At 47.0% G+C, this 23764-nt stretch overlaps 1 protein-coding gene across 1 annotated transcript; it reads right to left on the reverse strand.

Moving 5' to 3' along the window:
- Positions 1–942: 942 nt before the first annotated feature.
- LOC146189797 (lysosomal alpha-glucosidase-like) lies at positions 943–22147 on the reverse strand. Its single transcript, XM_084605344.1, has 8 exons — positions 22001–22147; positions 18875–19017; positions 17806–17890; positions 13844–14010; positions 11717–11805; positions 10511–10560; positions 2590–2727; positions 943–1014 (listed from the first exon to the last, which is right to left on the reverse strand). Exons 1-8 carry the CDS (start codon positions 22145–22147, stop codon positions 943–945), a joined length of 891 nt encoding a protein of 296 aa, XP_084461470.1.
- Between the last annotated feature and the right edge of the window lie 1617 nt (positions 22148–23764).

The raw sequence follows: 23764 nt of genomic DNA on the forward strand, positions 1-23764 counted from the left end.
TCTGAATGACGTCGCCTTCCTTGGAGCAGTCACAACGTCAACCCTTGCTCAAATGCAGCGTGAACACCTTTGACTGCTCATTGATTACTTTGAAGACAGCATGTCACAACTATTTCGCAGTTTCTCGCGTGCGCTGGCTTCGTTTTTCCAGCGCAATGAAGCCTTGTACAAAAGCACATTTGCAGCCTCTCAGTCATGTACCCCTATTAGTCGTCCCTGTTACTCTTCGCGTCGAATATTTCGCGCACCTGCCATGATGAATCATTGCCTGGACACATTGGCTTCAGTCGCACTTTGGCACGCATTTGTCAAAATCATTACTGGTCCAAAGTTGCGGCCACAGTGAGACAGTATGTGAAGTCCTGTCGTGATTGCCTGTGCCGTAAGCCAACCGTTTTGCTCCAACCTGTTCTTCCACCGAAAGCTCCGTTTAATCAAGCCGGTATCGACTTTTGGGGACCGTTTCCTACGTCACCTCAAGGGGCAGGTAGATTGTTGCTGCCATAGATCATTTATCGCATTATAGCTAAAAAAAAACCCTCTGATGTGGTACTGCTGCTGAGATCATTCGGTTGTTAGTACAAAACATTGCCTTGAAAACATGCTTTGCCATGGCGCTTAAACTGCTATCACGGACCGCGGAACCGCATTTATTGCGCAGCTATTGCAGGAAGTACAGCTTACCGGAGATAACCGGAGATTAGATAACTGTTTTTTAACAACAAAAAACAGAGCAGACGGGCTACGTGGTTCAGAGCCTGCACTTGTTTTCACTCTGTAGACTCCGTGTTTGTTAAAGGGTCTGTTACGTTCAAACAGGCCACATTAACTGTGTCTAGGTCCGCTGCTTACAGTATTAGTTTCATGATACTGACAACCCTAATAAGAAAATTTGCAATAGAAGACACATTTTGAGAAATTTATTGCATACTACATCTTTTATTATCCATGTGTGGTCACAGTGATGGCAAATGGCTTGCGCAGATTGTGACCAATGTCGAGAATGTATAGTGTCTGCAAGAAGAAAAAAAAGAATAAGACTAATTATAAACGGCATGAATTTCCTCTGTAATCAGAAGCTCTACTTTGCGGCTTTTTGGTTGCTGTAGGGATGATGCTTACGAATTTCGGATGTTACTTACATATCCATATGCTAACATTGCTGTTTAATTGAGGGAGAAGCAGCAGTACACTGTTCCATAGATAACGTACGGTCGATTGTTGCCTTAGGCGCCGAGTCCGTGTGGCATCAAATGATTTAAAATAGGAATCCTACATTAATGTTGTAGTTTGGGCCTGCTAGTCCCATTGCGTGGTTCGAGGAGGTAGCGCGAAAATACAAGGACGAAAACGTTAGCTGTCAGCTTCTGTCTTCGTTCTGTTTTCGCGCTGCTTCTTCGAGCCTTTCCACGTCGAATATGCCGCATTTTGCATACAGCTACGTCTTACTACGGCCGGTCTCGAGATCAGCGCTGATCTCGAGGAAAAAGCGCATACTCCCCCCGGGACTGGCCGTAGTCTTACTTTCATAAAAGGGGTCCAGCAGCCGAATAACATTTAAATAATCAACTTGGGGCTGCTCGATATTAACGACTCAGACAAGATGAAGAAAGAACGCTTGCAAGGTTCAACTTGGCTGAACCTAGTTCACGAACGTAACCTTTGTAGACCTTGCGCTGGGCTACACCAGAAGGATTAGAGACCTTTAGTTTAGCGCTGCCATTTACTGCGGCCGTATACCGCTACCGCGCACCGTCAGCATAGTACGCGCTGAATGGTCCCCGCTTGCGGCGTCCGCCGAGATTTGGTAGTAATGTGGCGCCATCTGTCGCCATCGGGGTGATCTGCGCATGCGTACTGACGCTCGCGTGGTGGCGGTAGGCGGTAAGCGGTAGCGCTAAACTAAAAGTCTCTATTGTTCGATTCGTCTTGATGCTTGCGATAGAGTGCAGATATAGACGGCCCAGGCACCGTTTCATCCATGGCTAAACTGAGAAAGCTTAGTTATGAAGCTGTTGTGTGCAGCTAAGCAGCTGTTATGTGCCGGCGAGAGCACCAGTTCAAACCAGCGGCGAGGCGGAGGAGGAGCGCATGGCGCAGCTGTTGGTCACACGATTGTGATGTTGAAGTCGTGGTTCTGCCGACGGCGAGCCAAAGGAGCAAGCGCGCGGCGCAGCTGTGGCGAGGCGCAGATGAAATTGGCGCATGCGCAGATGAATGACCTTGCAGAATGGTAGCAGTGTAGCTACGTTGTAATAAAGCCTAATAATGATAGAGCTACTTGGGAAGTAGGTTAGGCCAAATTGAAATGCTTGATATTGCATAGGGCGGGTTTGGTTAGAATTTGCGAGGCGAATGTAAGGGACCTATGTCTTGCTGCAGTCTTGCTAAGTAAGGCAGGACTTTTCGTGTATATTCAAGTTTTGTCTGGTTAAGTAAGCCTGGATTATCTTGTGCTAGCTCCTTCAGGCTAGGTTGTGAAGTTGCAATATGTTAGGTAGGGTTAGGATCTTAAGTTACGCAGCGTTGGGCCATGACAGTGTAGGCTGTAGTAAATCAGGTCGAGGTGCATGATGTCTGGCCACATACATTGTGGGCAAAGGCGAACTTGAGTGGCCTTTCGTTGAGCAACACGCGTGCCGGGGCCAGGCCAGGTACGCCGAACACGGTGGCCGCCCGCAGTGTAGCGCCCCATCTGCAGACCGAGCAGTGGCCCGTCAAGATGCCCTGCGAAGACGCACAAGAGACGCTGGTGATTAGTAATAGATTCACTTTTCACAATTTGGCTGCTGCTGACAGGGTGCTGACGCATATAAAAAAAAAATCAATTTAAATTCTGTTCTCCCACTGTCGCTCTCAAAAATTTGCATGACGCTTTCTGGAAGATTACGAAAAGGCTAGTTTATTTAGCTGATGCGACGAAACAATAAGTGTATATCGTGGGCGAACGTCACCAAAGCTATCTATTTGTCACGTGATCCGTGGCTAGCCCTGCAGTCAGTGGCAGGGCCATAGGCAAAGGAGTATTTGATGGCAGCAGGGAAGGAATAAAAGGGGAAGATTAGATTTGCTCGACGGTTTCAGGGCCACTGAGGAGCGCAATGGAGGGGCGCGAACGATAAAGGCAAGAAAGGGAAATGGTTAAGTATTTACATATTGTTACCTGGAAACGCGGGACCAAAGTGATGTGCTCACTGACGAAGACGACGACCGAGGAACACGGGCACGACAAAGCGTTGAAAAAGAGGACGACGCTGACAGAGTGGACACTGCACGGCTACTGAAGTCTCAGCGTCGAGTTCAGCCCATCTCGCGGTGCTGTTACATTAAGTACATCCCCGTAACATCTTGGTGGAGGCCGCGGGTTCGACACAATCTGACGCTGGATCTCCGCAGTGGCCGTCACCTCGGAACCGTCACGATGACAACCGACGCGGCTCTATCTACCTCCGCAACTCCAACTGTCGTCGTAGCCCACCCCCGTGACCCTGGCCCATTCTGCGGTACAGATGAGGTCGATGTCGAGGACTGGCTTTTGCTTTATGAGCGTGTTAGCCAGCACAACAGGTGGGACGCCATGCTGATGCTGGCCAATGTCATCTTCTACCTTACTGGCACGGCACGGGTTTGGTTCGAAACGCATGAAGAAGAAATACCCTCCTGGGATATTTGCAAGCAAAAACTCCGTGACAATTGTTCGGAAAACCGGTTGGCCGTCAACTCGCCGCCAAGAGGGACCTCGCCAAACGTGCCCAGACATCTACCGAGCCTTATATTACGTATATACAAGACGTTCTGGCCCTCTGCCGAAAAGTTGATAAAGAAATGCCAGAACCTGATAAGGTGGGGCACATCCTCAAAGGCATAGCCGACGATGCCTTCAATCTTCTACTCTGTCGGGACTGTACTACGGTTGACTCAGTTTTGCAGGTTTGTCGCCATTTCGAGCAGGCCAAACACAGACGCATTGCACATCGCTTCGATCGGCTCCCCAACACTGCCCCTACCTCCACGTGCGAGGATCTGCCGACCCTAAGGCAACCTTCCAACACTGAAAATGTGACACGCATCGTGCGTCGTGAACTAGAAGCGCTCGCTCCTGCTGCATCCAACCCGCCCTCCTCGGACAGCAACCTAGCGACGATATCCCTCATTCAAGCCGTCGTCCGTCAAGAAGTTGCCAACTTGGGCGTCCCCTGTAGCCACAGCGTGGAACACCACAGTTCGAGCCCCGTCCCTCCCATGGTCGCCACCGCTACACACCGCAACACCTACGCGCCACGCTACCGATACCGCAATCCTGATGAGTGGCGCACCTCTGACGACAGGCCGATCTGTTTCACGTGCTCGCGTATTGGCCACATCGCTCGCCACTGCCGCAGCCGCTGGACATCACCACCTCGACGTTTTCCTTACGTTGACCGCTACTCCAATTACGGTCACCCCCGTTTCATGCCTCGTTATGAGCCGCCCCGCACCGATACTACTCCGCCTCCTCCTGTGTCCAGTCGGTCTCCTTCCCCGCCAGCCCGCCGTTCCCGTTCACTTCTTCCTAGCCGCAGTTCCTCGCCGTCCTCTGCCGGCCGCTTCACGGGAAACTAGCCAATGCAGCTCCCGGAGGTGACGCTGCATTGGTACCCCGACCTGGAAATCCTCTACTGCCCATTTCTTCGCCCTGTAACCTCCTCTCCCTGTTCGTGGATGGTGTTCCCGTCTCTGCCCTCATTGACACTGGTGCCCATGTCTCGATCATGAGCTCATCGTTTTGCCGCCGCCTCAAGAAAGTACAGACCCCCGCCGCTTCGCCCACCGTTCGTGTTGCCGATGGCAGTACTGCTGCCGTCACTGGGCAGTGCACTGCCCGAGTCACCCTTGCCGTTCATCACATCCCTGTTTTGTTCACCGTCCTCAACCAGTGCCCTCACAATGTGATCCTCGGCCTTGACTTTTTAACGGCCCACTCTGCCCTTATCGACTGCTCCAGCGGCCTTCTTCGTTTGGACCTACCTGTCTGCTCAGAAAATCCTCCATCTGCACCCCGCCTTCGCTCCACTGAGTTCGCCCGCCTGCCCCCTGACTCTGCTGTTTACCTACCTCTGTCACCTTTCCCGCCTGTGCCTGACGGTGACTATCTTGCTTGCCCTATCACCGAGGTCTTTCTTGACCGCAACGTCGTTCTTCCTCATCTCATCGTACGCGTTACACAGAATAGCACCTACCTTCCTATCCTGAACTTCAGTCTGTCACCCCAAGTTCTCCCCGAAGGAATATCCCTTGCTACTTTGTCCCCTCTCACAGACTGCACCATTTGTGCACTCACTCCTGGCCCACATTCAAGCGTCCTTGCAACACCCGTACTCTCTACCACAATTACCGACCCTATTTCCGCAATGATTGCCTCTGACCTCAGCCCCGAACACGCTCAGGACCTGCACAACCTTTTGTTATCCTTCTCCGACATTTTTGATCTTGCTGCCGGTTCTCTGGGCCAAACATCAGTTGTGACTCACCGCATTGACACCGGCGATGCAAAGCCTGTACATCGGAGGCCTTATCGTGTGTCCCTTTCTGAGCGCCAAGTCATCCAGCAGGAGGTCGACAAGATGTTGGGCAACGATATCATCGAACCTTCGAACAGCCCCTGGGCATCTCCTGTCGTGCTCGTTAGAAAGAAAGACAATACTTGGCGCTTTTGTGTCGACTATCGACATCTGAACAAGATTACAAGGAAAGATGTTTACCCGCTGCCGCGAATAGACGATGCCTTGGACTGTTTACATGGAGCCCGCTACTTTTCCATCGACCTTCGTAGCGGCTACTGGCAGATCTCTGTTGACGAACAAGACCGCGAGAAGACAGCTTTTGTCACACCCGATGGACTTTACCAATTTAAGGTTATGCCTTTTGGACTTTGCAACGCCCCTGCTACGTTTGAACGAATGATGGACTCCTTACTCCGCGGCTTCAAATGGACGACTTGTCTATGTTACTTGGATGACGTGATTGTCTTCTCGCCCTCGTTCGAAAGCCATCTTCGTCGCCTTTCGCTGCGAACTTAAAGTGCTTGGCCATTTGGTGAATGCCACCGGAGTGCAACCCGATCCCGACAAAGTTCGCGCTGTCAGTGCGTTTCCATGTCGCCGTTCACCCCGTGATGTCCGCAGCTTTATATTACTGTGTTCTTATTTTCGCCGGTTCGTCCCAAACTTTGCCGCTGTTGCTCGTCCTCTCACCAATCTGCTGAAGAAAGGCGTTCCTTTCTCATGGGGACCAGAGCAGGCTAACGCATTCTCCACCCTCATCGCTATTCTCACCAATCCTCCTGTGTTGGCCCATTTCAACCCGTCTGCCCCAACGGAACTTCGCACCGACGCCAGTGGCCACGGGATTGGGGCCATTCTTGCACAGCGACAACGCGGCCAACATTGCGTTATTGCCTACGCCAGTCGTCTCCTGTCATCAGCAGAACAGAACTATTCTATTACGGAACGGGAGTGCCTGGCTCTCGTTTGGGCCGTTGGAAAATTCAGACCCTACTTGTTTGGCCGACCCTTCACTGTAATTACCGATCACCACGCCTTATGTTTGATCTCCCTCAAGGATCCTGCTGGCCGCCTCGGCCGCTGGGCACTGCGCTTGCAGGAGTACACATTTTCCGTTGTATACAAATCCGGTCGGCTTCACCAGGATGCAGACTGTCTGTCCCGTTATCCCGTCGATCCCCCTTCCTCTACTGACCATGAGTCGGACCCCTGTGTCTTCTCTATATCGGACTTTTCCCACATAGCCGACAAACAGCGGTTGGACCCAACCCTCAGTTCTCTTATCGACCGCCTCCGCACACACAGCCGTGACTCTTCCCTCGCCCTGTTCTTCCTTCATGGGAATACGCTATACCGCCGCAACATGCGACCTGATGGCGCTGAGCACTTGCTGGTCGTTCCCCAACACCTACGCTCTGCCGTTCTCGAACAAATGCACGACGCCCCTACAGCTGGTCATCTTGGCCTCTCACGCACATATGACCGCGTGTGCCGGCGTTTCTTCTGGCCTGGACTCTACCGCTCTGTCCAACGTTATGTAGCCGCTTGCGACCTCTGTCAACGCCGGAAGAAACCCCCTGTGCTGCCACCTGGACACCTGCAGCCGATTGCTATCCCGACTGAGCCATTTTCTCGTGTTGGCCTTGACCTCCTAGGGTCCTTCCCCGAGTCCTTGTCAGGAAACAAATGGATCGCTGTGGCCGCCGATTATGCCACGCGGTACGTGATCACTCGCGCCATTCCAACCAGCTGCGCCACAGACGTTGCTGACTTCCTTTTGTACGACGTCATACTACACCATGGTGCTCCTCGTCAACTACTTACCGACCGTGGCCGCTGTTTACTTTCCCGAGTTGTTGAGGAAATACTTCGTTCTTACTCCGTTCGGCACAAGTTCACCACTGCGTATCACCCTCAGACGAACGGCCTTACGGAGCGTCTTAACCGCACACTCACCGACATGCTCTCAATGTACGTATCCGACAGTCATCGCGACTGGGATATTAGTCTGCCATTTGTCACCTTTGCATATAACTCTTCGCGTCATGACACTGCTGGGTACTCTCCATTCTATCTTCTCTTTGGAAGAGACCCCTTACTGCCTTTCGACACTTTGCTTTCCGCCGCTGGCCCCGTCACAACCTATGCCCGCGATACCATCGCCCGAGCCGACGCTGCTCGCCAGATTGCTCGTCACAATCTCACCATCTCTCAAGAAGCTCAAAGACGCCACTACGATGCTCACCACCGCGATGTGCACTATACTCCCGGATCTCTGGTGTTGCTCTGGCTTCCGTGCCGTCGTGTGGGGTTGTGTCAAAAACTTCTGCCCCACTACACTGGTCCTTACCGTGTACTACGCCCAGTGACCGACATGACCTATGATATTTCACCGCTCCACCCAAAGTCACCGACTGCTACACCCACTTCCGAAATCGTACATGTCGCCCGCCTAAAGCCATATTACTCTTCCTCCACATCGCACGCCTAATACGCACCGGGACGTTGCCTTTTGCCGAGGGGGGTAGTGTTACCTGGAAACGCGGGACCAAAGTGATGTGCTCACTGACGAAGACGACGACCGAGGAACACGGGCACGACAAAGCGCTGAAAAAGAGGACGACGCTGACAGAGTGGACTCTGCACGGCTACTGAAGTCTCAGCGTCGAGTTCAGCCCATCTCGCGGTGCTGTTACATTAAGTACATCCCCGTAACAATATCATGTGACATTATGACTTTTTGACATTGAATGGAACGCTGGAAAAACACGTAAAGCAAGAAAGCAAAACCTTCAAATGTCCTTTCCGTACAGCATAATATGCCCAGACCGGAATTAAAACAAATTAATTTCTTAATTGATGAGGATGAGACGCGGCATATATTCCTTCGTTTCACGGGGTATACAAGAGAAGCAAAATGCTGTTGACGATAAATGGAATAAAACAGAAGAAAAATAATGATTGCTCCCTTCATTGAGCCACGAATAGATCGTTAATGCGCCGCTTGAATAAGAGAAAAAGTGCGTCCGTGAAATCAGACCAAAGTAATTCTTTTGCTAATGTACAAAAGCTAGTTTACATAAACTAGGAACAGAAGTCACTTCAGAACTAAATTAATTTAGCAAAGGCAGGTCTGGGGCGAATGCATTGTGTAGACGCATGATGCTTAGTTGTCGCGTGTTTAATGCAGGAAATCAGGGAGACTTGCCTTTAACCATCTTCCGAATATTCACACTACTAATTCACAGACTGGCGCCATCGAAGCTTTACACCACATTTAGTGCTGTTTTTGAACACCAGTGTGTTTCTTGGCAGCTTTTATCGGTGTAGTGCTGGGCTCATGCCCTCATTAAATTATTAACAATCGGTCGGAATCTTTTCGAATAACCATTCTGTTGTTAGGATGCGAATAATTTATGAGCCATTTCTGCTGCTCATAGGGGGTGATACAGTGCTACGAATTGAATTTCCCACTTCAGTGTAGATTTCTATAAGGTGTCGTGGCACGCTGGGTCCTTTCGGGACTGAATTATAGAAATTTGCTACGTGGCGTCTCTTAGCACCAAGGTGAAGAGAGGGAAAATAAATGGCCTTAGTGTTAAACCAAACGCGGATCATATTCAAATGTTTTGTAGTTCGAAAAGTCTGCAGTTGGCGTTGGTGTCGGCTTCGATGTTGGCACTGTGTGAGAAAAATCCCGACCATGCCACTGACAGGTGGTATATAGAGTTGGCAGGTGATATGAACGGTCATTAATTGTTCGGTGGGTTGTAAGTCACGAGACCACGTGACGTGACCGATTTAGCAGACGATGACAACTCATGTTTCCGTTTAAGTTGAGAGAACGAGATAGAAACGATTCCGCCGGGAATCCGGGATCTCAGCTCAGATACGCTACTGCCAGGCCAAGCATATTTCTCAATCTTACCGACAGAGAAAGCTGGGGGCGCTGCACTTCAGCCACCATAGGCGCTGTAAGCATAATGGGCCGACGTGCCGCCCATTATGCTTACAAAAATCTCCGGACAGTCGGAGTTTTTTTGGGGAACACAGAGTGGCACTACTAAGATGTCTCTTCCTTCTCCTCCTCCTCATCATCATCTCGATGGGCGAACTAAAAAACGTAAAAGCCACCGTAGCAAAAACGCAAAAGCAGACGACACCAAAAAAAGGTCTCTGCTTTACGAAATGCCATTAAAAACTTCCCAAAGAAATTGAGCAACCATATATATTTTCAAAACATTGTTTTTTCATAAAATCTGCCTATTATGTGCGAAATATCGGTGTTTGTGCTGGTGAATACTTAGCCAACGAGAAAGAGAGCTATCGCTTATTTTTGACGTATTTTACACTCACATGCTGGTTTGCTCGGTTTTTATTATTTATGGTCACAGTATTGAATTCTGGGACATTTTTGACTGCACACAACGCTTATGTTCGCATTATTTTTAGCCAAAAGTTGCAGTTATGCACCAAGTAGCTCTTCAGACCAGCCTCTCGAAATTAGCAAGTGGCTTTAGGTCCATGATGCTTTTAGCGCCCATGGTGGTTTAACTGATCGTCAGGAAGCTACATAGATGGCGGCACGAGCTTTCCCTCTAGGTAAGTGTAAGAAACTCAATGAGGCCAAGCAAGGGCGCTTGCAGAGCTTGGTTAAAGCGAAGTTTTATATCTACGTCTGGTGTGTTTCACATATTGTGGTAGATTACGAGCGTATGCTAATGAGTGTGTGCGAGATAACAGAGAAGCAAAATAAGAGATATGACGGCAGATGGAAGCCATTAATGCTGTCTTGTCAAACCCTTATTGGCGGAGCTTAGGTGTGCTCCCAATTTTTATGCCTTTTATAGTTTGCCAAGGACTCAAGAAATTCGCAGCACAAAATATACAAGGGAAGATCCGCAGCTGCAAGGTGTTTAGTGCATGACAGGTTTTGTTCGTCAACGCCGCCTATCCTTCGCGCTTACCTTCATATAGGAAAAATGAATGAGGGAGTAGCTCTTGGCGACGAAAGTTCCTGTAGGAAGAAGAAAATATAAAAAAATAGCAACATAGCGCGAAGCTGGAAGCACAAGCAGAGCTAAAATTGATGCCTCTCCAAAGTAAGAGAGCGTAACCTGATCGTAAGAGGTAACGTAATCGTGAAGGTTAATCGCATATTTGAAAAAAAAAAAAAAAAAACAGCTTCTTGCTGTTGATAGGATTCAAACCCGCTCCACATGTATGTATCTACTAACGTGCCCCATATTTCGCCAAATTTGTTTCTTGACAAGCAGGGATGAAAGGAATATTAAACGAAATGCTCAAAATGCACCGTTATCCACTGCAGCCAGTCTTTGTTCCAGCCCACAGTACTGAGCGGTAGCCAGCAAAACGTGAACCTTGGCTGACTGCGACTTTACAAGCCCTAGTAGCTTGAAGCCCCGAAGGCAATCGACCTGGTCGAAAACGAATGATGCTACGAGTGTGCAGCAATAAATCTGCCGGTTACTTTGGGATAAAAAAATAAGAAAAAAAAAAAACACAAGAAAAAGAAGAAGCGATAAGAAGAAAAATACAAAATATGGCACGACGGGGATTTTAATTGGTTGGCACAAATAAATCTCTTTTGTCGCGTTATCTTTCGCGTGTTACTATTTCAGCCTTTCAAGAAGCGTAAAAAAAAAAAAAAGCATCGACTTTAGAGGTTACCGTCGTTGGAGGGAAATTTAGAAATCATCTGCCGGCCTACAGATCTGCTCCCTTTCTGGCCAGCGATATAGAATGAAGGGGAAAATTACCTCTTCCCGGCATTGTAGTTGCCGTGAAAAAATTTGTCAGCGCTTTTTTTAACAGCTTTGGCAGAAATGCGGCATTGAAGTATAGTAGCGGTGCTCAGGATGACGCGGCCTTCTTTAACAGTTATCTTTTGCGAGCCTTCCTCGTTTGCACACCCAGCTTATAAGCGGAATGAATATGAAGGGCATTCTAGATTCTTGTATTCTATGCAGATCAGACATGCACTTCTCATGAAGATGCAAGCACAATGAAAAACGTGAAAAAGTGCCACCCTGGAAGCAACATTTTCAGCAAGCATTTGATAAGCCGTAAACAAACGGTGATGGTATACAACAGCGAAGTAACTTGCTTGTAAAGTTTTCTGAATCACGGGTGGTGTCATGTCGGTGCCTCACCTGTCATTACACCATCGTCACTGATCAATTCGCCGTAAGCATAGTCGGACCTGTCCGGCGACACTATGATGTGTATGTTGCTGGTCGAGCTGCAAAAATGTAGCACTCTTTATAAAGACAGGCAGAATGGTGCAACCAAATAATTGTTTGTTTTTTTTTGCTGATAACGAAAACGACTAACACATTTATATGACCGCTAGAGATAGGGTATGCCAAGCTGGTATACATAATCTAGCACTGTGTTTGAAACATCCACGCAGAAGCCAAGAGAGGCTTGTTGAGCAATGCTTAACGCAGTTATCTGATTTTCAAAAATGGTTAACGCAGTTAAACCGAGTAGGACATGCTAAAGCTTTTGATCACAGATGGGAGTAGTTGGAGACGACGTACTCGCTTCAACGAGAAGTTCCTGGATTTCAATACGCTTCGTTCCGCGGGTTGGTTTTGTCCTCTGAGCTCGGCAGCTATATGATATGCTAGGCTGATAAGGGTAAACGATGGATCAAATCGAAGACTCGGTTATACATCGTGATGTAGCGATTTCGCACTGAAATTATTCTTTAATCTTCCAGAGATTGCCTACTGCAAGGACCGAGCTGTTTACTGATGATTAAAAAATAGCGCATAAATTGGCTGACTTTAACACATAGGGATCTTGGATTTCAAAGCTAGTGCTGCTACTTGCACTTACTGTATATGAGCACATTTCCTAGCGACTTGGTTGAGGCGCACAAAATGAACAGGCGGAAATATGGACGCGGGATCAGAAGAATATAGTCACACACGCACGCACACACAGCCACGAATTTTCAACTGGTGCTCTATTCCTCCAGGTCATTTAGTCGCTAAAATACGACCTAATTCTCCCGTTAATTGACGCTTCTGAGCGTAGAGCGAAAGCCTAGAAATCGTATTGAACGGTTGCAAGGACAACCAGATAAGACATGAATGATCTTCTTTCAAATAAGTGGTTGCCGCCATTTATTTTAATTGAACCTTGATTACATCTTTGCCATATCATCCCGCCAATACTAGCGGAAAAGTCACCCGTTGCGAAACGACATGTAAGAGTTTCGCTTGTGAATATATCTGTAGCTTATATTATCCATTGAATCATAGATACGTACCTGCTGCAGCTATCGTCGTTATGACTATTATTTGTCTACTATTATTACCCTGGCTATGATCAGACTTCTTGAAGTGAGTGCATTAAAAATGGTCTTTCTGATCTTTTAACTGGCTGTGGCCTGTGTAGTCAATTTCTCTCGGCAGGTTCTCCAAAAGGACTTGTTTCTCCATGTAGCCGTGTCCGGATAAACTGTAAACCAACTACTTAAAGCCGAAGTTCTTGGGACTTCCACAGGCCGCATCGTGATGTAAATACCGGAGTTACTGCAACTGCATGCTTAGCATTTCAGATACAATTTTTCGCTTCCATTGAAAAGGAAAATGTTTTTGCCTTAATTTTGTATTCAAGTTTCAAGGAACACAATCTGATAGTTTTGCAGTCGGGTTTTCGCACGGAAGTGCCAAATTTTGCACATTGTGGTATAATAGACGAAAATAGCATTATTGAAATGTCGCGCCATTTCAACCTAGGGCTCGAAATATTATGGAAATAGTTCTTATTCTCTAGGATCAGATTAAACTTCAAAATTACAAAAAATATAAATTAATACTCATAACGTATGCCTTCATGAAAATAGTGGACTATCAAGCACCCCACACACTATTTCTGGAGATGTTGTTTAATGGTTTAGTTGTACGGCACCAAAAAATACTCCACTTCTGGTATGAAGAAAATGATTTTTCAATCAATCAATCAATCAATCAATCAATCAATCAATCAATCAATCAATCAATCAATCAATCAATCAATCAATCAATCAATCAATCAATCAATCAATCAATCAATCAATCAATCAATCAATCAATCAATCAATCAATCAATCAATCAATCAATCACACAAACAAACAAGCGAACGAACGAGGTGCAGCACGCTCTCAGTAAAAGTTCTCTTTGTAAAGAATTGCGTAATTATGGTGTCAACGGATTAAGAGCTACAAGGCGTATATATTGTCTTAACGCTGCACTCCTTCTCCGAAGAGCGCTGAAAAGGTGCGTACCGGTTGAGTGCCCTTCCTGGGATGATGGAGCCACCGCGCGGGAAAATGGCCGCCGTGGCGACGGGGGACGGCACGAACACAACTTGGCCTTTGCTCTCGACGCGGCGGCTGTTGTACCAGTCGTACCAGAGCCCAGCGGGGAAGTATGCCTTCAGAAGTGTGACATTCTGCACAATCAAAGTGTTTATGAAGTTGAAAAAAACATTTGGAGGTACACATGTATCCGCAGCTATAAGTGCGAAAAATGAATATTGATATTAGTTAATATTTCAAGTACCTAGGCACCATAACGCTCTCCCCTCCTCGTTCATGCACACAGCAGAGCTTCACTTTCTTGCCACTGACGGAATTAGAGCGATCGCACGCCAGGAGAATTGTGCCATTTGTTCTGAAAGGTATAGCGTAGCGTACACTCTGCACCCGACTAACGGTGGTGGCACCAGTCTCCTGCTTAACCTGTAATTTTGAAAAATCTCCGTATAGTTTTGCAGACGCTCGTCCATGTTCCGGCAGTCAAGCGGCTCCAGAGTTACCTGGAAGTAGAGAGCTCGGGCTAACTCCTGGGCCGCTTCGTTGCCAGGAACGGACGTGTGTGGAGGGGTCCAAATTGGGCAGGGGAGGCAGTCGCATGGCGGTGCCTGCAAGCAGGGAACTTTGCAGACCCGATCTGGGCATATTATGTCCAGATGGACGATAGAAAAGCAATAAATGCAAGCACTGTGGGGAGAGAGGGACCCTCGATCATATAATCTGGGAATGTGCTAGCTCTCCAGGGGCTTAAACAAATATAAATTATAGAGATGCCAGGGAAGCCCTGCTGCGGAGCGAGGTCCTGCTCCACAGCAACAAGCCATCCGCCTGGCGGAAGAAGCCGCGAAGAGCCAAGGCCTCTTTGCCTGCTTCTGATCGCGGAGGTCTCGGCTCCTGTCACCTCCCAGTCGAAAAAAAACTACAGAAAAATTTGTTGTTACGACAGAATTTCTGTGCGGTTTTTGATAAAACACCTGCTATGACAACAGCACTTTCTGCAGTAACATTAGAGCTTTCTGTAGTTACAACAGAAAAGTACGACAGAACTACAGACAACAAAAAACTACTACAGAAAAACTATAAAACTACAGAAAAGTACTACAGAACTACAAGAAAATTTGACGTTTACGACAGAACTACAGAACATTCTGTCGTATTTTTAACATCGTTCTGTATTTTTTTTTCGACTAGGACTAGGCCTGCGTGCCGGTGGCGGGGATTGGGGGCCTCCTTATCTGATGGAAAAATAAAGTTGTTATCACATTACATCACCCGACTAACGCGTGGCGTCATGTTCGCTGTCCCCACCACAGCTACCCGCGATACATTAGTGGTGCGGGCGGAGTCTGACTTTGGACTCCATCTTACCTTGTCCCCACCACAGCTACCCGCGATACATTAGTGGTGCGGGCGGAGTCTGACTTTGGACTCCATCTTACCTTATGTCCCCACCACAGCCACATTATAGTGCCTAGGCACTATAGCCACATCGCCAACGAGGCTATGCTAGCACGGCAGAGTACAATCACGTTACCGGACTGCGCAGAGCTGACGTACCGAGCTCGCATGAATTAGGGTGCCTCGACGCGCGGGCGGCACCCTAGCATGAATGCGATCGCATTGCCACCGCATGCTTACGCAGTCAATCTTTGCTGACCGGGGCTGACCGACATGGCCAGTGCGGCGCAACGGGAAGTCGACCTATGTTTCTGAGAAACAAAAACGCGGGGGATTTGAATCGTACTTGACACAGTTAAAACGAAACAAAGACGGATTGAAGAAATAGGCAGGACATCACGGAGCTGACTATTCAGTGACTCTATTTTTCTTTTTCTTAAAACACAGTGGCTTAGGAAGCGGAAATAAAAACGGCTATGACTAATGCAGGAAAGCAAACCGAAGGCCTGTCTTTGCAAAAAGTCGTCAAGCGACTGGCTTTGATTCCAATATGTGGAACATAATGTATATGAAACTATTATACTGTTAAATAGTGTCAGGTAAGCAGAACCCTATTCTCATTTTTGGAGACCTTTTGATTTTTAAGGAGGCTGCAAGACATTCTGGTCGTTAAGGATGTCTCAAGGACTCCGCTACACCTTCAATGAAGAAACCTCATTGATTCAAGTACTATTTGCAGAAAGGGTACGATACAAAGTAGTGAGCACCCCAATCTTGGAATGAATCAGTCATCGAGATGTGGTGCAGACCACAACAGTGTGGGCATGTTGATGAGCTCAAATCTCAAATCTGGTGCTACACAGCAGGGTGTGGATGGCCTGCCGTTCAGACTTCAAAAGAACGCGAATAGTTTTGCGAAACATTTTCATTTTTATTCAGTGAGGGAATGCTAGCATTCCTTTTCAAGAAAAAACAAAACAAAAGGTTATGGTCTCATGAGGTATTTTGCGCTGAATAGAGTTTACGGTGTTATAGCCTGCGCTGGTTTTTATATACCAATTCAACGCATGTTTATTTTGGCCGTCTGCACGGTTTTATATATTGTTACGGACGAGAAAGAAACGGGCATTGGCGAGGGCAGCAGCGCTCGTTCTAGGCCCGTCGCGATTCATAAAAATCATCGCACAGTCATCGGCCATCTTTCCCCTCTGTGTTCTCTATTCATCGGTGCAGGTACAGGGTACGTTCATCATCATTCCTCATCCTGGCCCGAGGCTTCGGCGCCCTGAGTCTTCTTGCTCCGTCGGCAGGAGGTCTATGTATAGGAGGCATCGCATGGCTGGTCCACAGCCTGCCGGACCCGACGCTACCTCTCCCTTCCACCGTCCCGTCCCCCGCCTCGATCATAGGACACGACGAAAGAGACTGACCCGAGAGGCCACCCACAAGACAACAAGATACAACGAGGGAGCTAATCGACCATATGACTCCAGTAATCCGAAATGACGACCAAAGACCCAACCACCCAAGACGCCGCCACACTTAAGCACATCGCCCCTGCCCATACCATGCGGTGCGTGCCTGGGCCTCCGTTATCCCTTTTTGGCGACCTGTGGCCCGAAAACGTCCTGGAGCAGAATTCTTCGGGACATCATTGTGGCGGTAAGCCGTTGTCTTCTTCCTTCTTCCTCTTCTGTCTTCAACTATTAGTCACGTCCATTGTCATGTCATGAATCTCATCGACATCGACAAACTTCCTCGTCATGATCGGGACGATCGCTCGGTGACCCTGGCTAATGTTACGGACGAAGAAAAATCGGGCAATGGTGCGAATAGAAGCGTTCGCGCAAGGCCACCGGAATTCGTTAAAAATCACCTCACGGTCATCGGTAATCTTCAGGTTCGACTTTTTGTAACGGCCCATCCAGAAATAAGTTTAAACTAGACTTGCGTCTTTCTCTCAGTTTGTCCTCTGCCTTTAGCGCTGCAGTTGTAATTTTAACAATGTAGCTCAGCGCTATGTCAGTATTCCTTCCAAAGACCTTTTGCAAGCTTCGATATTTTAAATTTTAAATACGACAAATTCGTGGTGGCTGCATGCAATCGAGACCAGGATTTAAGCGCCAGCCATATTGCTTCCTCTTTTTTCACAATGAAAAGAAAAAAAAAGACAAAAAAAAAAAAACCCAACAACAACAACATGCATGGCGCCGTGAGCACGCATCCTAGAGTTGGTAATGAATTCTATCCTAAAAAAGTGTACAGTTGTGTGCAATCTGTAAGCCGCTAACTGCAGAGGTAAACATGTCCAAAATGCGTTGTGCCAGTACTAAGTTATGACATTCACTGAGCGCGCACTTTTACAGAAGCACAATGCTATGCACTGCGGGAGCGCTCTACTTTCTGTGATGAAGGGAATCAGGGCAGTGCCCCCAGTTGCACATGCAAGTAAGTATGTGCAACTGCCTTCCTCAAACCTTCCGCACATACAAGTAAGTGTTTACTCTACTGGCGCATCTGCCTTCCAAACGCACCTTTTCAAGCTGAGGAACGACAAGAAGGGCAGAGCCGAACATGAACTGATTCGGGTACTGGTGTGTGCTTTGGTCTCCTGGAAATCTGAGAAAAGACAGGAGAAACAGGTTTGAATCATACTGCGGAAACAATGGCGGAAATGATTATTTCGCACGAGCAGGGCGTAGCAGATAACGCTTTATATCGAAATAGAAATTAAACCGGAACAGACCAGCCTGATATCTTTTGAAGAAACCGTTCCTGCCGCTGCACAAGCTATATTTTGAATTACTCAATATATGGGAGGCGTCCTAGTCACAAACTAACTTGATAACAACTATCCAATCCAGTTTAGAAATATAATCCTAGCTCTGGCATAAGGGCCGTAATTTTATAAGCACTGGTGCTGGTGAAAACATTATTAGGCTGTACAAGGAACAGGAGGTATGCTCGGATCAGCCCGTAAGGGACCGGTCTTTACAAATACTACGTGGAGGTCCTTAATTCGGAATCCCAGTGGCGATGGTCGCTGCCCGGGCGCGCCCGACTAAGGCTTGGTGGGCCTGTAAATCGTGGCAGCCGACCTGGGTCGCCTCCCACTCCTGCCGGGTTGAGTTTGGAATAGGGGGGGGGGGGGGGGGGGAGAAAGGGGGGGGGGGGATATATGCGCTGAGGACGCCGCGGTTAATAAGTGGTTAAGACGCTCTACTGGTTATCTCAAGAACAATGCTTTCAATTCTGGCCCTGGCAGCAATGATTGATTGGAGGTCAAAAGCAGGGAACGAGTAGGTGCGGATATATTTCAGAGCATAATTAATGATTATCAGATGGCCTAGATATTCTTGAGTCCGCATTTACGGTTCATTCCCTATGTCACTTTTTTTATGTTATGTCCATAGAGAAGATGGTTATTTCGCATTTCCTTTTCTGAAATTTATTTTATTATAAAAGGTGAAAAGAAGTATTCATTTTGTATGAAACGCCTTTTCAATTAACTTTTCTTTACGCTGCGCAATCTAGACAGCTCAGGTTATATAGGGAATACGGCAATCGCAAGAGCGAAAGGCGCGTGTTGTAGAAGATCCTTACTCGAAGTAAGTGGGCCACGCCAGCATGCCGCCTTCGTGTGATGCCTTCACCATTGTTGTGTAGGCGTACGGGAGCAGGAACCGGCGCAAAGCAGTCGCCCGTGATGCCTGTGTCACCACTCGCTGCTGGATGGGAGTAGTAGGCTGCGTTTTTCGCGAGTGGGAAACACAAAAACATAAGAAAAAGCAAGACCACCGCACTGAATTCTTTCATGAAAAGTGCCTCCCAATGATAAAACTTTCCTCGTATCTAAAGATGACGGTAACCATCGGGTGAAAGTATAGGCCTCTGGTTTGATTCATGTATATGGACTTTAAAACGGTGATTTTGTATTGCTTTGGTTGGTCACTGGAGCAGTATATGACACTGCGCACTATGACGTAATGCTACCAATTCTGCTATTTTTAAGCCGTGTCCTAGAATAGTTCATTGCTCTCACCAGATAAACAACTCCGAATAAAAGACCTACATCCCCTGTGACTTCAGACTCGACTGATCTCCAAGGTGAGCAAATGAATGCGCTACTTATGAGCTGGGTGTTCCATGTATGTCGAAGCATTAGTATTTTGAAAAATTAGAACCTTTTTGCAAAATTATTATGTCACACCAGATTTTAGAATCAATATTTTATCGGTGGAAATATTTTTTCTCAATACTGACTTTTGAGCCGTTTTATGTTGACGATACCTAGGAAGTGCGTTGTATATTATGTGCGGTAATGCTGTAAAGATTCGACATACACCTTAAAATCTCACCTCTGGTCATTCACGCTGTTTTTATTAAGCGGATGTGCGAAAATTGTCTTCTTTTATTGAAAAATCACGTTTATTCGATGGAGCTTAATCTCAAAATGGCGTCCAAAGAACAGTCTACGAGCACAAAGCAAACCTTTCTCAGGAAACTTTCAGAGTCTCTGGAATAGACATTAAAGGACTGAATCATACACTAATCATTTAGTGTTACGGCAAAAAAAAAAAAAAAAAGGAGTGTCTTGATTTCAGCATTCTAGGCACAGGTGCTAAGACACGGTCGAAGTAGGCAGCTTCTACTACGCGAGTAGCAACAGGTCCATTTACCGATTTTGCGGCATCCTTGACAGCACTGCCATAAAATGAAGGACGGAGATAAGGATGTAGAGGAAAAAAGCTGAGCTGGCCGAGCATCTTGTCCGTATCTGTAAGCCTGCATGCGTTAACGTCACTTCTATGATTCGTGGCGGCCTTCGTACGCATCCAAGAAAAACTAGTGCTCTTCCGCCGTGGTGTGGTCAGATTGGCGGCGCCTACGCGCGGCAGGACTGACGGTACGTACTGTAAAATATTCAAGAGTTATGCCACTGTAAATACGGTTAACGTGCGGCTTATATTAATTCTACACTTCCTGTGTGTAATGTTTTATCCCGGTTCTTCAAGCGCAGCGTCCGGGGCGAAGCACAAGGTGATCGTGCCATGGTCTCGCAGTTTGAGTCTCCGTAGCTGATACAGAATTAGTTCAAACATATTGTGAATACCGTAGAAGGATTATGTATGCAGAATAGCGCTTTGTAACCGTCGCAGATGTTTCATATTTTTAAGATAACTGCTTTGAGAAGCGGTGAGCGGTATATTCTAACGCCAACAAGTTGGACAATAGTAGGTAGCCTAACCTTTAGAGTTTGGGAGGACTGAGTGCTGAGGGTTATCGCTCAGTGGCTATAGGAAGAATCGCTAAAAGCGCGTGGTAATAAAAAAATTATTAACCAAAAATGTCTGGAGACCGAAAAAGTACACATGCTTCAGCCGTGGATCATGTTGCGAACCCTACGCTAGATTTATTTAAAAATGATAATAACAGAAAGACAAGGTCTTCATTTCTTTTTATTCTACTAAATACGACTGAAAGCATAGACGCTCGGGACCTGCGTGAGCTGAAACGATTTGTTTTTTCTAGCGTTCATTGTCAACTTTTTTGACATGCTGCGATGAAGGAAGCGCATAGGAATAAGCATTTTTAAATCCATAAATCACTCTTATTTGATCAAGGTAGGGCTTATTTACAGCATCACATTCACATGGCACGAAAAGTTGACTGCCTAGGCTTTTCAATGTTCTCAAATGGATAAAAAAATCAGCTAGCTGTCCCTGCTGCTGCGGTACATGCGGCTTCTCTGTGAGGATGTTTGAGCAGATGTCAACTACACGAGGAGGTACGAGTCATTACCAGCCGCAGCTTTTAAACCTGAGTCCGGTGTAGGACTTCAAAACACTGAACGTATTGCAGATAGATTCGTATTTCAACGTACACCGAGGAGAACACCACCCCACCACCACCACCACCACCACCACCACCACCACCACCACCACCACCACCACCACAATCATCGCAACCACCACCACCACCACCACCACCACCACCACCACCACCACCACCACCACCACCACCACCACCACCACCACCACCACCACCACCACCACCAACCATCATCATCATCATCATCATCATCATCATCATCATCATCATCATCATCATCATCATCATCATCATCATCATCCTGACTATACCCACTGCAGGGCGAAGGCCTCTCCCATATTTCTCCACTTAACCCGGGATCACCATCCATGCTTTTTGCTTACCTTTTCGGTAAATAGTTTTGGCAGCGGTTTTGTTTGTACTGCAGCAAGAGACAAGTTTTATTGCGGAGAAAATAGCATTGAAAAGTGTTTCAACTTCGCAAATCAGTCTCATGACGTCTACATGTAATGACTCCGAGATCAGCGTTAGGAGCTTAATGGGGAGTAGCCTAACCACTGGGATTCGTAAAGCAAACATCCTGAGTCGACGCATGAACTTTTCTTGCGAAATCGACCAGTGAGCACAAAAACTATTTCTGTTTGATAAGAGTAAGTTATGAAAGAGCAAAGTTTTATTTTTTTTTGTATTTGGGATGCGGTGATGAGAAGTTTATTTATATATATACGCCAAACTTTATTTTGTTGACACGATGTTTTAGGCTTGCGCCACGAAATGCACGTTATTTCTCGCCCAACAGGGCTACGAGGACCCTATCATTTTCATCGACAGATGTCCTATCCATAGCCCGTAACGATGTGCCATGAATGAAATGGCGAATTGATTGCAGCCTCGTACCTTTGCGAGTGCCTGGTGCACAGGGAAGAATATGGAGAGAGAGAACCAGCGCAAGCAAAGCTCAGCATCCCGTTCGTCGCGTACTTTTGCCAAGTTGCATGCGCTGGCTCCGTACAGGTTGACGCCAAGCATGCCGAACGTCAGCATCTCTGCGAAAATCACGTAGAAGCCGCCATTCTGTCATTTAGAAGTGATTGACAGGTTACATGCATGCTGGATGAACAGGGTCTTATCCCCTTCAGCAGCGGAACATTTCCAATGGTAGGAAGAATTTTCAGGTTTTAGAAGATTTTCTATGCAGTCAGCTGATATTTTAGAGAGAACATTATTATTCTCTCAAGAGCAGTGTTTTAACGAGCCACTGAGCCAGAGGACGCAGTAATCGCATTTCGATCGAGGCGAAAGGCAAGACGCCCGTGTATTGTGGGATTGCATGGGCATAATAAGCCTGCCTATACACATTACAGACAAAGAAGACTTCCACATCTGTCCTATTAACTTGACTGTATACCAGTTACGGTGACCTCGTCCCCGAAAGCTTCACAACCTCATGTGCCCACCTAATTTACCCTCCTCCCACCTCCTGCCCTTTGCTAATCCAGTCTTCACCTGTGCGATGTCAGAGCATGGTAATGAACACCATATGATCAAAATTGTTCCGAAACCCTTCACTACGGTGCCTGTTTTTTTTTCTTTCACTACCCCTTCCCTTACTGTCGTTTATTGAGTTTTAGTACGGTTGACATGCCCTTATAGAAGTGAGCGAGTTACAGCACCTTTTGTACCCTCACAAGTCATCATTCCCCAGTACTGTACCAGCTTTTGTATTTATTTTTGCCACAAGAAGTGGGCGCGTGAGAAATTGTGCACATTTTACTCTTCGAATGCATTTGGGGTTTCTACACTCTAAAGAAGATACACACTAACACGGGTCCTCGTAATACGTCGAGGAGTCTAAACTGAAAATCATGTTATGCGTTAATTCCGATAACTAACTTCAAATGGCGTCGCAATACTTATTGCATTAGCTGCTCTAAATACGTGCTACTTTCTATCGCAGCACATCATATCCCGTCCGGAATCAATAAAACGACGGGAACCAAGTGTATCTCGACCACCCTTTTCAAGATGTAATGGGCTTGCGCTGCGACCTTTCTCGCATCGCTGCACACTTTAAATTGTGGAGAAGTTGAAAAGAGTTATTTCCAGTATAAATTCATTTTGGAAGGCTGGTTGTCAGCCTGCCAAGCATGCAGCCAAAAGCAGAGGAGAACTTTAAATATTTGACAAAAGTTGCACATGCCAGCAAGCAAGCGGACAGGGAAACATGATGAAGAGAGCAGCTCGATGGATATGTATGTATGTATGTATGTATGTATGTATGTATGTATGTATGTATGTATGTATGTATGTATGTATGTATGTATGTATGTATGTATGTATGTATGTATGTATGTATGTATGTATGTATGTATGTATGTATGTATGTATGTATGTATGTATGTATGTATGTATGTATGTATGTATGTATGTATGTGTGTGTGTGTGTGTGTGTGTGTGTGTGTGTGTGTGTGTGTGTGTGTGTGTGTGTGTGTGTGTGTGTGTGTGTGTGTGTGTGTGTGTGTGTGTGTGTGTGTGTGTGTGTGTGTGTGTGTGTGTGTGTGTGTGTGTGTGTGTGTGTGTGTGTGTGTGTGTGTGTGTGTGTGTGTGTGTGTGCGTGCGTGCGCGTGCGTGCGTGCGTGCGTGCGTGCGTGCATGCATGCA

Source organism: Amblyomma maculatum, chromosome 5 (assembly GCF_055883805.1).
Source record: "Amblyomma maculatum isolate TAMU_Amacu chromosome 5, ASM5588380v1, whole genome shotgun sequence".
NCBI lineage: Eukaryota > Metazoa > Arthropoda > Arachnida > Ixodida > Ixodidae > Amblyomma > Amblyomma maculatum.